General features: G+C 41.4%; 1 protein-coding gene across 1 annotated transcript; it reads right to left on the bottom strand.

Annotated features, from left to right (window-relative positions):
• Positions 1–553: 553 nt before the first annotated feature.
• ST6GALNAC5 (ST6 (alpha-N-acetyl-neuraminyl-2,3-beta-galactosyl-1,3)-N-acetylgalactosaminide alpha-2,6-sialyltransferase 5) lies at positions 554–13,586 on the bottom strand. Its single transcript, XM_009079984.1, has 3 exons — positions 13,138–13,586; positions 7,691–7,798; positions 554–785 (listed from the first exon to the last, which is right to left on the bottom strand). Exons 1-3 carry the CDS (start codon positions 13,584–13,586, stop codon positions 554–556), a joined length of 789 nt encoding a protein of 262 aa, XP_009078232.1.
• Between the last annotated feature and the right edge of the window lie 780 nt (positions 13,587–14,366).

The following is a 14,366-nucleotide window of genomic DNA, read 5'->3' as shown; positions in this document are numbered from 1 at the left end:
GCCCAAATTGTTTTGAAGAAATGCAACATTTCCCAATCAAATATTAATTACATGCGATACAGAATTATATTTTTCAAACAAATTTTATAAATAAAAAGCTAGGCCTTTCAAACCATCAGCAATAGTCATTTTGGATTTGAAAGACTATGAAAGATAAGCAACCACATAACTGTGAATTAGAAAAATACTGGCCTAGGTTGCATAAAAACCTCCATTAAATAAATACTGTAAGTTTTCACTATGAAAATTCAGTGGTACTGTACTTTAAAAAGCCTTAATGAATTAACCATCCGTTAATGATACTCGAGTTGCTTTTCACAAATCACACACACATACAGACATCAGATGGCCCAAAAAGGTGATGTACTGGGTTAATACACACTTCAAAAGTACTCTTGGTATGTGCTGCTCCTCCATCACAGCTTCCTGACTGCTGCTGCAGTTGCCATCTGCAGACCCTGTTACCCTTCTCCTCCAGGTTGCCTTGCTGTCCCAGAAGGTCCAAAGACTGGCACCGTGGGTGACTGTGACCGTGGGCTTGTGCGTTCATCCCTCAGACCACCGGTTTGTTCTCGGGGCGATGTACAGTGAGTGGTTCTGGTTTCCAGTCTGGTTGGAAAAAGTGAATGTTGAAGGTCCGTGCCCAGTTCTCAAAGACACGTTTCTCTGTGATGAAGCGGTGGTGGCTGCCCTTCCGTCCCCGCTCGTGGGAAATGTACATTGTGCATTCGTCAGGTCCCAGAGGTTCGTAATAATGGTAAGGTACTGAGAGATGATTAGGATCCCTATGGAAGAAAGAAAAGAGATGGAAGCACAAGATGTTCTTTTTCATTGATTGAAAAGATGCTATCTGTAATAATCTGACGGACTCAAATCCACTTTCTCTCCCAGTTAAACCAAATTTCTAGGTAGCTGTATTTTTCTTGCATGTTTAATACATCAGAATGGGGCAAAGGTGTTTTCTTTGCTCTTTCTATTGCACTCCTTTAATCCCCTCCTCCCAGTTAAATGAAGGACAGCAGTAGCTCAGAAACAAGGGAGAGTGCTGCAGGGCTGTGTTACTACTATAAAATTTGAAGCAAACTGCTTAAAAGAGATTTAAATCTAGAGTGTGATTTACAAAAGGTCTTGCAGAGATATTTACTGAACTGGGGGAAGAAAGGGAAGAAGATAGAGGGGAGGTGGTTATCTGTGTCACATCAGCTCAGATGAACATTCCCAGCACAGTGTGTGAGGTTCCAAGTGCACAACTTCAATGAGTGTATCTGCATGCTGGGTCAGGGATACAGTCTGCTGTTGCTGGGTTTTTAATCACATATCTGGTGCACAAATGACTTCCTTTTTTTATTTTACAACAGCAACTTTCATGTATCTAAGCTAAAAATTAAATCTGTTCACCCACAGTATCCTCCTGACCTTGTGAACCTGTTCGTGTCACCCAGCAGGAGGTGAGTACTTGTGTGGTGACACATCCGATACGCCAAAGACCAATTAGATACTTAGTTCATTCATTTAAAGTTCATTTTAGCAATTCTAACCTCAGTGGTTTGATGTTACAGTCTGTGAAAGGTACACTTGTATTAGAACAAGCCAGAGTGATTCACTCCCCTTTTGTTTTAATCTTTACATTACACTGCACCCGTTAAGGTTCTTTACTTTGGGCAGAGGCATTTTGGGCTGACAGGAACTCACACAATGCTCTTTGTCATAAATTCAAAGACAGCAAGCTGTCCCAGATAGAATAACCCAATTGCACCACCCTCCACAGCTGATACCAACTAGTGTGTTGTGGCAGAAAGGTTAATGTGAATGTCAGCATTCAGTGAAGCCTTGGAGCTGCTCTGTGGTAAAGCCTGAGCTGCACAGGACCCTAGTACAGAGCAAGAAATCTCACGTAGATTCAGGGCTGTCAACTCTAATATACAGTTGATTATTTTCATTTTGAAGAGCTAATATTTAAGCTCACTTTCAATTGAATGCATCCACAATCTGTCAGCATTCTGTCCTGGTCATTATTTTTGCTGTGTAATTCTGTCACCCATGCAATTCTCTAATTTTTCTTATTTTACCATTATCCATATTGTATATGCAGAGGTAATGTATGATATTGCTGCTGCTTTCCATTTGTGCCTTTAGATTAACATTTTAATTCAATCAGTCTAGCTTCCTCCTAACATAACATGGTGATCAATCTCACAAGACCAGAGTAACAATAAAATTACATTTCTAGAGTAAGATGGATTCTAAACTTACTAAATATATTCTCACTGGAATATATAAGAGTGAAATGAAATCCTTCACTACCTCACCTACAGAAAACACATTTGTAATGTAAAAACTACCCTTCACATAGAAATGTAATACTTTTAAGCTACAACTATTAGACCTCAATCTTCAATTAATTTTTCACTTTTTTTGATATACTGGACCTCTTGTTATAGTCACTTAAATGAATCATTGGTATGGTTACTGTAAATCTAACAGGATACATTTTAATGTGATTTATTTTTGTTAAGAACTACACAAACAGGACTTTGCCTCTCATTTCAATTGCTCTTCCTTCCTGCTCTGAAGCTGCATTTTACTCTTGGGGTCTCAAGGGTAAACCTGTATTGCTTGGTATAAATGTACTGCTTTAAAGTTAGAATTGGTAAAGTGGAAATTGTATCTCCAACATACGTGGGACAAATGCAGTCCCAGTAAACTGCAGAGTGAGCCCGTAAGGCTGCTGGCCCCAATGCCTCTAGGGGAGGTATTTTTGAAGACAGAGATTCCACATTACATCAAAGGCTCTGAAGCTAACACCAGAGTATCCTAAGCAGATGCCCTTAGGTCCAGGTAGTAACAGGTCACTATACCTTGTGTAACATCCTATCAAAAACAGTCCAGAGACATCTGCTGCACAGGGCCTGGCAGGGGAGAGAGGCAGAGGAGCACAGTCCAGGCACCCTGCTGGGCCCAGACATCCCTGATGGATGCTGTCAAGGCTTTTATACAGGTCTGCAAGCTGAACTGAGGTGAATTCAATGTAAAAATGGTGGCTGGTGGCTTTAGACCTCTCTGAGACTACTCTGCAGCTCACTGAGGTTTTAAGGCTGAATTCCAGAAGTGTTTTGGATTTAGGAACTCTGAAAGGCAGTTAGATACCTAGGACCTTCTCCTTTTGTGCAAGTTCTGGATTCCCCTAGACTGCATGCTAGCAAGGTTTGGATTTGAACTCTGGCTGGAGTAACTACACCATAACCCAAATTAACTGTGCTGTGTTATCTTCTAACGCTGCAATTAGCTTGTGTCACCAGCAAATGAAACGCATGAGTAATTTCTATACGGAAATCGCTTGCCACCTCATTTATTAACATTAAAACAGATGCTGTTTTATCACTGATGATACTGGACATTAATCAGTATTTTGTCAGACTCTGCATGCATATTAATATCACAGCTGGGAGGAATCTAGGGAAATTCCTCTGTAAAATCTCCCGCACTTCCTGCCTGAGAGCTGCCAGCACAGCACCCGTGTAAGTGCCTGTCCCCGTGTCAGTCAGCTGCTGTTTGCCACTTGAGTGCACATTTTCCCACAGATGGTAACCGCCCACAGCGAAAGCTGAAAATACAGCAAACACTGTTTGCCTCAAAAGAAACAAGGCAGAAAAACCAGGCCATCCCATATCACATTCTGGCCAACCTCTTCCCTTAGAAATGAAAAGCCATTATAAATCACCCCACTAAAACTATAGGTGCTCACATGATTTGTAAAATAATTCATATTTTGACAGGTGAATAAAGCATCATTAATGTGGTGAGTGATGGGTAAGGAGCTGTGCCAGGACTATGAAGATTGCTGGATAATATTTTTGGCTTCGTTTCCCTGGAACCCAATTCCCTGACCTCCATACTAGCCCTGTTTTCCAAACTGTTTATGCATTATGTTATTAAGGGAACGAGGTGATGCATACAGACCAAAGGGCAGGACTGTCTCACACACAGCTTACAGCCCTGCGATCCCCATTTCTTCCATCAAGTCCCTCCTAAAATCCAGGAAATACAACTAGTAACAAATGTTTCTTAGCACTTGATTTAAGGAAACTGAAGGTGGAGAGAGGGAGGGTAAGAAAACACTAGATTTAAAAGCTGTACCCAAAGGAATAAATTAAAGGAATTCAAACGCCAATTTTCAGGCAAATTATCACAGATGGAAAATGGCCTGGCAGTCAAATGAGAATTCTTATAGGAAAATCATCTGGGTCCATAACTGGAGCAAAAATTATTCGTATTAGTTAAAATAAGGCTCAGAATTAAGTTTTATGTTTTTGTCAGTTCCAGGAGGCCCATGAAGAGGAGTGTTAAAGAGGGCTCAGCTCACTCACACCTTGAGTTTTCCTGGTGTGCATGAGTACCTAGTCCTGCAAGGAACCAACCTCTCTCTCACTGCTGCTGATAATCCCATGGACAGGGCCTGGAGTTGCTACAAACTGCATTAAGGCTTGTCTGTGTCCTGCCCACCCATGCTGCTGCACAGCCCCAAAGGAAAACAACAGCACTGCAGTGCCTTCAGGAGCTGTGGAGGTGTCTGTGCAGGCTGCTGCTGTAGGGAGGCAAGAGGAAAGTCCTTGATGTCCCAGTTCAGGAGCAAGTGCTGTGCATCCAACAGGCTGCCAAAGGGAGCTTAGAGAGGGAAATGCTTCCTATCTGGGGTGCTAATTTGCCCCAGCAGAGGCCAGGATTGGAATTCTGGCTACTGGGAAAAATACAGCAAGATGGCCTGGCCTGCTTTGTGATAAAAGAGTGAGGTGCACAAACTCTCCAAAAATCTTACAATGTGCATGGAAGCAAGCACAAGCTTTCATCATACTATAGAATGTGCAAGGCAGAAGTATTTAGCAGCATGAGAGCAATATCAAGCCATTAACCCTTACTACAGCATAAATCTGTAGCAAAGGGGTTTGAAATTACAGATAGCTTTGCTATAAAGTACTAGAAAGTTTTAATAATCAGGACACCAATTCCAGTTCAGCTATAAAACTCAGTGTCCAGTGAAAGTAAATAGAAATTAATCCTAAACACCTTGTTGAAATTAATAGTAACAAACCCTTTAGTCTGGAGTCCAGACTCCTTCACTAGACTATTTTTCCTGCACGGGTGCAAAGCAATTTGGTTAATGATCTTAATCTAATAATTTGTAGCAGAATCAACAGTATCATATTCACGGTACCTTTGAGATGTCCTTCACGTTACAGATGTGATACTAATTTAGTTCCATGACAGTGATCACCACACTCATTACTTACTCCGCAAATTAATACTTTAAAAATAATGGGTATCTATCTGCTGAAGTTGGAAATTTGGTGATACTAACTGTGAATAGAAATAAGGGATGGGTTTTTTTTTTGTTTGGGTTTTTTTTTTTAAAAATCTTAATGATTCTTCAGTTGCACAGCAACTCAGGCACCTACACCATCTCACACACGAGGGGTAAGGTTTCAGTTGTTTTGTTGGGGTTTTTTTGTTTTGATTGTTTTATTTCAATGGTAGAGTCTCATTCTGTCTGACTGAAAACCAGGAAATATGGCTTACAATTACAGAATATTTCTGTCTTTCTGCTATTCTATTTTGTTGTCTTATTTCTTTGAAAGGAACCACTGTTTAACTTCTTAAGGAGTAGCTGAAGAGCAAACTAAGAAGGTTATCGGTATTTATGGCAAGAAACTCCTCTCATAGATCTTCATGGACAGCTTCTTCCAGGCACGGCACCTACAGTTTTCCCCTTCATCACCTGAGGGATCAAGCTGAAGGAAAGACACTTCATATTATTTTGATTAAGAAATGACCTTTTCCCTTTTTACAACCAGCTGAGCATACCATTCTGTTAAGATTTTTTTTAATGCAGGCTGTAAGCATTATTACATCTATCAGTGGTAGGATTGATTTACAGCCTTTCTTGTGGTTTAATGTAGTGTCATATCCATTTGATTTCAGTGTAACAGTTCTATGAAAGCCTTTCATATGGTCTCAGTGACATTTTTAGCCTCCCTTAAAAGCTGTTTAGTTTTGGGGATTTTAAAATATATGTAATGTTTACGTGTCTAAATTATTTTGACTTTGCCTGAAATGTCAGAATTGTGCCTTGCTTTGCAGTGAAATGCTGTCTTCTGCATTTTTAGATCATTGGTTTCAGAATTGCTTCCATGTGCCACTGGAATGCAGCCACCTCTGGAGTAAGGCAGACCAGTCACTTAGAGAAACTGAAGTAGTATGTCTTGGCCAACTGAAATGACAGGGGAACTGAGATGCTATGCTGTGGAAGGTATTTATGTTGTCTGGCATATCTGATCTAGTTTGTTATTTTCCTTGGAGAATTCATGATGAAGTCTGGCAGTACATCACAGCATTTATCATCAAGTGTTTTGTATAATTTGTAGAAATTCTCACAAAGTGGAGTTTATTATTGACATTTTATACTGTGATTTCTTCAGGGATTTCTACTGTGTGCTCAGGACAAATGCAGATTCCTGAATGATCCTTTTAAGTGCTCAGAGGAAAGTCAAAGCAGTCCTGTTCTTTGATAGATGTGCTAACCCAGCACTGCAGCCCTGCTCTCCTGCCCCTGAAAGGCAGCTGGAATTAGTCAATGAACCAGACTTCAGTGAGATCATGACATTTGCAGAAGAAAATTCAAGCAGGTACTTGTTAGTGAAAGGGGTTTGTGAGCAGGTGATGAAACATTACACTGCTGCCTCATTCCAGAGTGCCAGCACCAGCTCTGTGCCTTGCCAGGTCCCCTAACAGTGTGGGTGAGATCAGCACGAGGTGTGGGTACATAACCAGACTGTTCTGAAAGGCCACAGTGCCTTTGTGATGGATGGACAGGTGAGACTTCATGTCAGCATGAAGATTTGTATGTGTTCATCCTGGATCACTACTTTGCATCATGTGGCTAATGTGATTTTGGTCCAGTACCAGAAGTCCTGAAGAGTATTTCCCTGTACCACAGATCCTTAATGGGAAACCTTAACCAAGACCTTGGACCTGATTCCTGAACAGGGCTGGAGGCACAACACAGCCATAAACTGTGCACAAGCTGTTACTCTATAGAACAGCTTCCACTGAGTCTGTGTGCTGCTTCTACCCTTGTGGCTCACACCCTGCATGCCCAGATTGGGTGATTATGGGACTGATTACCTATTCCCTGGGTCCAAATGCTGGGGGAGGGATTTGGGGGATATTGTTTAGGAAGCTAGTTTACTGTAAGGCTGGGATTTGTGTGACAGAGATACAACAATCTTAATTTGAGTTGCATACAAAGTTCAATTTACAATCCAGTCACAGTGAGAACGTTGTTCCTCTATTAACTGGGGGGGAATTGAAAAACAAATTAAAAGAAATGTTTTCCAGTACTTCTTTCTTCAGATTAATTTCATGCCAATTATTGCATTACTTTTAGCTGATAAATATTCAGAGACTAAAATAAACCAAGATGGATTAATTCTCCCACACTACAAAGAAAATTTTAAGATATTTTATATAACATAATTAAATGCTGTTTGTTGTTTTCAGAATGAGATTGTGGGACATCTTAATTGCTTTAAGAGGACTGAAGACATGTTGCAGAGAAAAAAAAGATTAAAAGGTTCAGATATTTATCTGTGACATTAACTCTGTTGGCTAATAATGGTTCCAAGATAAATCCTACCTGCAGAAATCCGGTGGCACCATGCCATAAACATTTATCCTGTCACAGAGCTCTAATGCGATAGTCATTGTGAACCAGCCCGTGCTGAGCCAAGTGTTGGATATCTTCCTGAAAGCAAAAACATAAATAAGTTTCTAAGCTGACAAATAATTCTTGAGATTTATTTATTCCTTGAAATAATTCTGAAGCAACTTCTGGGCATTTTTTTTTATTCTTATGAAAGGTTATGAAAACTGGGCAACCAAGACTACTTTGCTTGTTCATCTTTTAATGCTTTTGCTGGTGTTTCCTGTCAGAGGACTAATCTATGCAGAAACTGCCCCCACTATAATTAATTTGGGGCACAGCAATGTTAATATTTAGCTGACCTTTCGGTAAATTTACTCTAAGTGTCTGAAACTTCATGTACTATATTTATATTCTACTGCTAGTAATCTATACACATCTGTAATCACTTAATGGAGCTTACACACTAAGTGCTTAGGAAGATGCATCACGGGGTGATGAAGAGGGCTGCTTAAATAAATGCTGCCTCCCACAGCATGCAGAGGAGCCTGAGCCTGTCTGCTTGAGTGAGATCTGGCCTCAAGTCCTGGTTGTAACCATCTTCCCTCCCACGCCATACATGATTTGGTTTCTAGAAGCTCCCAGGCACTCACTGTGACTCCTGGCAGGAAATTTAGTTAGCTGCAGCTCTGCCTGTCCCATAGCCAGCCTAGGAAACCTTCATCCTAGCTGCTGCCTCTCTGCCTGGCCTGGGTTCCAGGTCTGCCTGGTGGGACCTTCGAATGGGAATGACACACGCTGCCAGGGAGCCCTCTGAGGCAGCCCCTCTCTCCTAGCCCACTCTGCAGGCTGGGAGATAGCTTTAAAAGAAGCTCAACTGATCCCAGTATTATTTATACAAAACAGGAGATATTTCCATGTAACTGCTCGCAGATGGAAGGGATTTACAAGTTCTGTTTAAGTTTTGCTGTATCACAGGCTCTTATCTGCAAAATGGCAACAGTAATGTTTCCTCTTCCTCTCATGTGCTTGTCAGTGCTGTTTAGTAAGAGCTGAGTTCTATAATGGTGACTGGTTGCCTGGCACATATATTGGAATTCCCAATCCTGTGTTAAGTTCCTGCACTGTCTTTATGCGTGGGAGAACTGGCAGTCTTGGAACAGGAGGATGAAGGAAAACCCAGTGAGGAGCATGTCTTAAAGGTGTCATAAGGGCATGTTTAGGAACTGGCACCTCTCTTAGACATGGAGGCACAAAGTCGAGTATTTGCTGCAGAGAAAACCAGTTCACTCAAAGGTGATCCCTTCAAATGCTGTTAAAGAAGATAGCAGGTCTCCCTAATGGCTTCTCACGCAGCTAGAAAAGTCCCACAGGAAGAAGTTCAGGCTTGTGTTATCTGCAGCCCAAAACAGCCTCAGACTCCTGCTGACAGCCTGTCACAGTAACTGGTCCCCCTTCATCTCCCACTAAAGCTGAGGCACTGTGAAGGCAAGTGCAGGCTCTTGGAATGTGTGTGCACTGCATCAGATTGTATTAATATGGAACCAACATTAACCCCTTTCCCCCACACCTCTATCTGCCTGATACCTGTGAAACTGTGACACCACCACTCCCCCCGCTGGCCCCCAAAAAAAACACAGCAGAAAACACAAGGTTCTCTTTAGGGAAGTCTCCTGGGAGTCCCAGGTCCTGACCCTAGTTCCAAGGCCATCTTGTCCAGTTTACCCAGTGATAGCAGGATGTGGAACAGTCCTGGAAGTAGGAACCTGAGGCCACAACAGCCACTGCAAGCAAGTGCCAGCAATCACTAACATCTAAGTCAGCTGATAAGAGCCACCCTGCAGCTTCCCAAGCTAATGCTAACCCGAGCTGGTTCCAAGTAGGTCACCTACAGGGCAGTAGGAGGGAGATGTTTTGAGCACTGTCAGACTGAGGAATGCCTTATACCAAGGTTTCCCATTTCCTCAGGGAATTAGACTACTGCAAAAAAAAAAAAAAAAATCCAAGTGGTGGTATCAGTGCTGACTGCTTAAAAGACATTTCTTAACGTAAGAGAATTCTTTAACCAAATATGCCTGAAGGATGCTGGGGAGCCCAGGTGGTTTGTCCTGTCCTTTGTGGGTCACCTGGTAACATATGAACTCCCAAAACATACTGCTCCTGACAAACAGACTATCAGGCTAAGCTGGCATTTGGAGAATGACATGTTTTAAGCATCTCATTATTTCCAATTATGGGGCCTTATTTATTTTCTGACTCTGCACTGAAGCTTGGGGAGGGTAGTACACTTTGTCACAATGCCATAGCTGGGACATAAGCTCAGTGGAGACCTTCAGGCACTGCAACAATATAAAACAGTAAATAAGAACTTTTGGCTCAAAATTAATAGGACTGGGAATGGTAGGGGAAAGCCTAAAAAACTTGCTTCTCTGCCTCTTGAGAGTTTCTGAGCTATGAATCACTAGGTAATTCAGGAACATGTTCAGGCTAAGAGTACTTTGGAGCTCGCACAGGGCCACTGTTCAGGTGCCTAAAACCATTCCGAAACCGAGGGAGCAATTGTAGCTAGACCATGACCGAAGTCACTTTGCACAGGTCAGGCAACCCAGCTAGGCTTCTGCTGGGATAATTTCCTTTCTGCTTACACACACTTATGCTGTAATTTAGTGTTTTCAGTAAATAGCAGAATAACTGAATATCAATAAACTAGCTTAAAAGCTAAACAAATAACGTTTCAAAAATTGATCCAATACCACTCCGGCCTCTTTAAATACCGTGTCTGTAGGACAGCAACATAGAAAGGGGGTTAGTGTCTTGCCTTTTTATGAAAGATCTGAGCAAGAGTCCAACAAAAGAATACTGCTTTTATACCTAATCAGCTGTAATGAAAGAATATGAAGAACTGTCATGTGCTTATTAGGGGAAATTATCAGATATTCTTTTATATGATGAACTAACACACTGTGCTGATAATTCTGTAGTGCACACTAAATTACAATTAAAGGCCTTTCTGCTCTACCAAAATCTCATTTATAATCTCTACGGAAATAGTCTTCCTGCAGTTATTTCATTTATGCTTCTTTTATCTAATTACTATAATATTGGTCCTGAATCATATTTTCTTAATGTACCCTTATTCAATTATAAAGTTATTTTCAAGTACAGTTACTTTATAATACCAAGTATATTGCTCTGCAGCCTTTGTCTTTCACCACACTTTAACTGGCAATGTTTTCTGAAGGTTTCCCTTCATTTCAAAGTCAGCTTTTTTCCAAAAAGCACAATACATCCCATTACCTTTTTTCTCATCATTTTCAAGACAGAAATGAATGGTTTGATTATTGCAACCTTGCAATCATGCTTTGCTCTCCCTCCTTTGTTTTTTGCAGGCACTAATGTCAAGAGCTCAGCAGAAACCTCCAAGGGAACAGCAGCATTCTGGGCTATACAATGTTCTGCTCCTGCCCCCACAGCTACATAAATTTTCTCCTACAAATTCTTTCCTACCCGTGTTTCTTTTCATCTTCCCTCTCTTCTGTGCTGCTTATTCATTTATTTTCATCTCCTGTTTTAATCTTCTTAGTCCTTCAAGTATGCTGCATGTGCCCTCTAAAGCGGTGGTTCTTACACAGCAGAGCCTGCAGTTTATTAAAAGCAACAGGGCCTGTTCCTGAGGCTGAATTTTGCTGGCATCTGAGTGCCCTTGATTCACACTGGGAGCTCAGGGTGCCCATGACTGAGTCCACTATAAACTTGTTATAGTGTCATTAATGGCCCTAACGCCTTGAGAATATCTCAGGAGCTGAGCCTGGTGCCTGGGCAGAAAAGCAAATGCTTTCATCACACACACACTACAAGCCTCTGGCTCTGGCTGGTGATACAGAACCAGAAAGAGCAGCTTGCCTGAAACTGCACAGCATGTGTCAGAAAAAGACTGTAACCCTGGCAGTGTCAGGGAAGGAATGGGACTCTGGCTCTCTGTGGCCAGACTGGAGCAGAAGAGGTAAATGTTCCTCAGAACTGGGGACTGCACATGGTTTTACACTGAAAGCTAATCCAGGAAAGGAGGTATCAATGTGCATTCCTTGTGCACAGCCTACCCTTCGGGCTGATGTCAGCACGTGTTACAGTGCAATTACAACTTTGTTGACTTTAATGCCTTTGTAAATACTGAGCATACAGAGAAACCTTTGCATGTTTCTTGAAGGCTTCAAATGCTTAATTCACCACCTCAGTTCGCTTTACTCCGGAAATTACTGAACCATGTCAGAACAGGCAGGGTATTTCCCCATTATCCTTCCTTCTCATTCTGGCAGAACCACAAGCACCAATTTGAGACAAAGAGAAAAGGACCTTTAATGGTAAGAAACTGACCAAGTTACTCTGTGCTCTAGGGTGAGACAGTCACTAACTTAGATGCATTGTTTGATCCACTGTAACAGAACAGAGCTCTGCAAGCAAACCATGTGGGGTGTCACAAAGGCAGCAATTGCCAAGCAAATGTTGCCATCATCTAAGTGGATACAACAGCTTCCTCTAACATGAGTTCTGCCTTTCTTATGTAGCCCAGAAAACTAGCCTGTGCTTTTGAGTCTTCCCTGGGCAAAAGAGAATCAAGCCCAGTTTCAAGCTTGGGTGTGTATGTATGCTATTTGTAAGTTAGAAAATCTCACCATTGGCTACTGCACCTCTTCATTTGTATCTAAGTGGGGACCCTGTTCCGTTTTTACAGCAGTATATTTAATAAGAAAAAATAGAAGTTCATTAAAAATAAGTGTCTTTCTTGCTGCGACGTCTTTGGTTTGAATGCCCATTTTCAAAAATGCTCATGTCCTGCACTGGGTCACTTACTGAAAATTTGATTTGAAGAGCACCCTACAAGTCTCATAAACAGTCTTATAAAGATGTAACTCTTCTAATAACTTTCCATTTCCCATTTGCAAATATAAAATGAACTGTTCTGAAGGACCTAATGTATGACTAATGTTTATTTGTTTTACAAGAAGCTTTACAGCTGCAGTGTTCCAAGAATGCTTAAATTCAATAAACAGCTATTATAATTCACTGAATGGTGGCATTTCCTCTATAAGAAAACATAACCTATCCATTTTAATTTTTCAGAATCAGTGGAAAAATCTTAAGGTATATTATCCCACCGTAAGATTTAAACAGCTCCTGCCTCCTCGGCTGCATAAACAGCACCTCCAGATTCTGGTATTCTAAGCTGATGAGGCAATACTCCATGCAAATCATTTTGATGCACATTTTTTACTTATGTTACCAGTGATGTTACTTGGCATGTCATACTCTATTCCAGCTCATGAGGCAGAGGATTTAATGGGCATGATTGTCCCTCTGAGCAGATCTGAAATTGGTATATATAAACTGCATTATTTTACTACTGTACGACATTCCCCAGATGTATCCACGTAAGTTCTCACCTGTCCTTCCCAGTTTCCCGTTTAAAAAGGTCATCAAATTGAAGCATCTTATGGCGAGAAATCATATATACTTTTAGTTGAGGCAGTATCTGGTTCATCAGCTGCAGGTTGTTGTACACCAAGCCCTTCCCATCTCTCCGCATGTAGCTGCTCGGGCCCCAGAAGATGAACACGGCACCGTGGCTCATGTTTAAGAGTTCGTTGCGATTTCGCAAAATCCTCTGAATACTGGAGTGTGCAATGACTCGAAGGCTCGTTTTGTTTCCAACATCTTTTCCATAACCTCGAGTAGGTGCATCATTCATTCGTATTACACACTCCGTCTCGTCGATTCTGTCCCCTTGTTTACTTCCCAGAAGGTGTCCAGAGCTGGTGACCAATGCACAACTCTTGCAGTGCATTTTTAACGGCTGCAAAGACATACATACTTCAAAATTAGCTGCAGACATCCTCCTTTTCACTACGTAACTATATTTTACATGTACATGGCATATTTTACAGCAAAAATCTCAGAGGAATGAATTTACATAAATCTCTCCCAGCAGTCTTCCCAAATAACTGGAGACACATTACCTGTACATTTTGTAGATGGGGAAAATGTGGTGTAGGTGTATAGCCCTTAAAGGCTCCTCTGTGGAGTTAAGCCCACCGTTTAAATCCTCCTTTCTCCTGCTGCTTCATATACAGGAATCACAACAGCTTCTATACTGCTCCCAGCTGCTTAGGATTGTACTTCTTTCACTTGCCATAAATGAACTATAATTGGAGTATTTCTGATTCTTCCTCTTCCATTTTTTTCAGGAAATAATATATCCTAAGTCTTCATAAATTCATGTGTGAATAGCTTTTCAACCTTGTGATTAGGACACTTTGCTATGTGAAGAGAGTGATACCTTGGCCCAATCCTTCTGTGCTGTTTGCAAGTTGGTGCCATAAGCACTGCAGTGCTCTCGTACCTCCTTTATGGTTCAACAGCCAGAGCTGGTCATTAATGTCTGCGTGTATTTTACATGACAGTGAGTTAGTGCACTGAACTTTTTCTAGCTTGTCAGGTCATGTTTAAAAGTTACACAGTAAAATGGAACAGGAGGTGCCTGTTCAGTGAGTGCTGACCTCATGGAAGCAGGAGAGTAAAACAAGCTTTCATGAAAATGAAAATGCATGATAAATCATATTATTGAAGTATGCCAACGATATCAGAGGGGTATGTCACTATCTGCTGATCAGCA

Source organism: Acanthisitta chloris, unplaced genomic scaffold, assembly GCF_000695815.1.
Source record: "Acanthisitta chloris isolate BGI_N310 unplaced genomic scaffold, ASM69581v1 scaffold38308, whole genome shotgun sequence".
NCBI classification, from domain to species: domain Eukaryota; kingdom Metazoa; phylum Chordata; class Aves; order Passeriformes; family Acanthisittidae; genus Acanthisitta; species Acanthisitta chloris.
The sequence above is the reverse complement of the archived record's forward strand: the minus strand, read 5'-3'. Positions and strand labels throughout refer to the sequence as shown.

What these genes read in the sequence shown, in the direction of transcription:
- ST6GALNAC5 (XM_009079984.1), bottom strand. Translation starts at nt 13,586, where the DNA reads ATGTCTGCAGCTAATTTTGAAGTATGTATGTCTTTGCAGCCGTTAAAA. An exon ending in CGGGAAACTGGGAAGGACAG is followed by an intron (nt 7,799 to 13,137) that starts GTGAGAACTTAC and finishes TTTTGCTTTCAG; the next exon opens with GAAGATATCCAACACTTGGC. An exon ending in GTGCCACCGGATTTCTGCAG is followed by an intron (nt 786 to 7,690) that starts GTAGGATTTATC and finishes TTTCTTCCATAG; the next exon opens with GGATCCTAATCATCTCTCAG.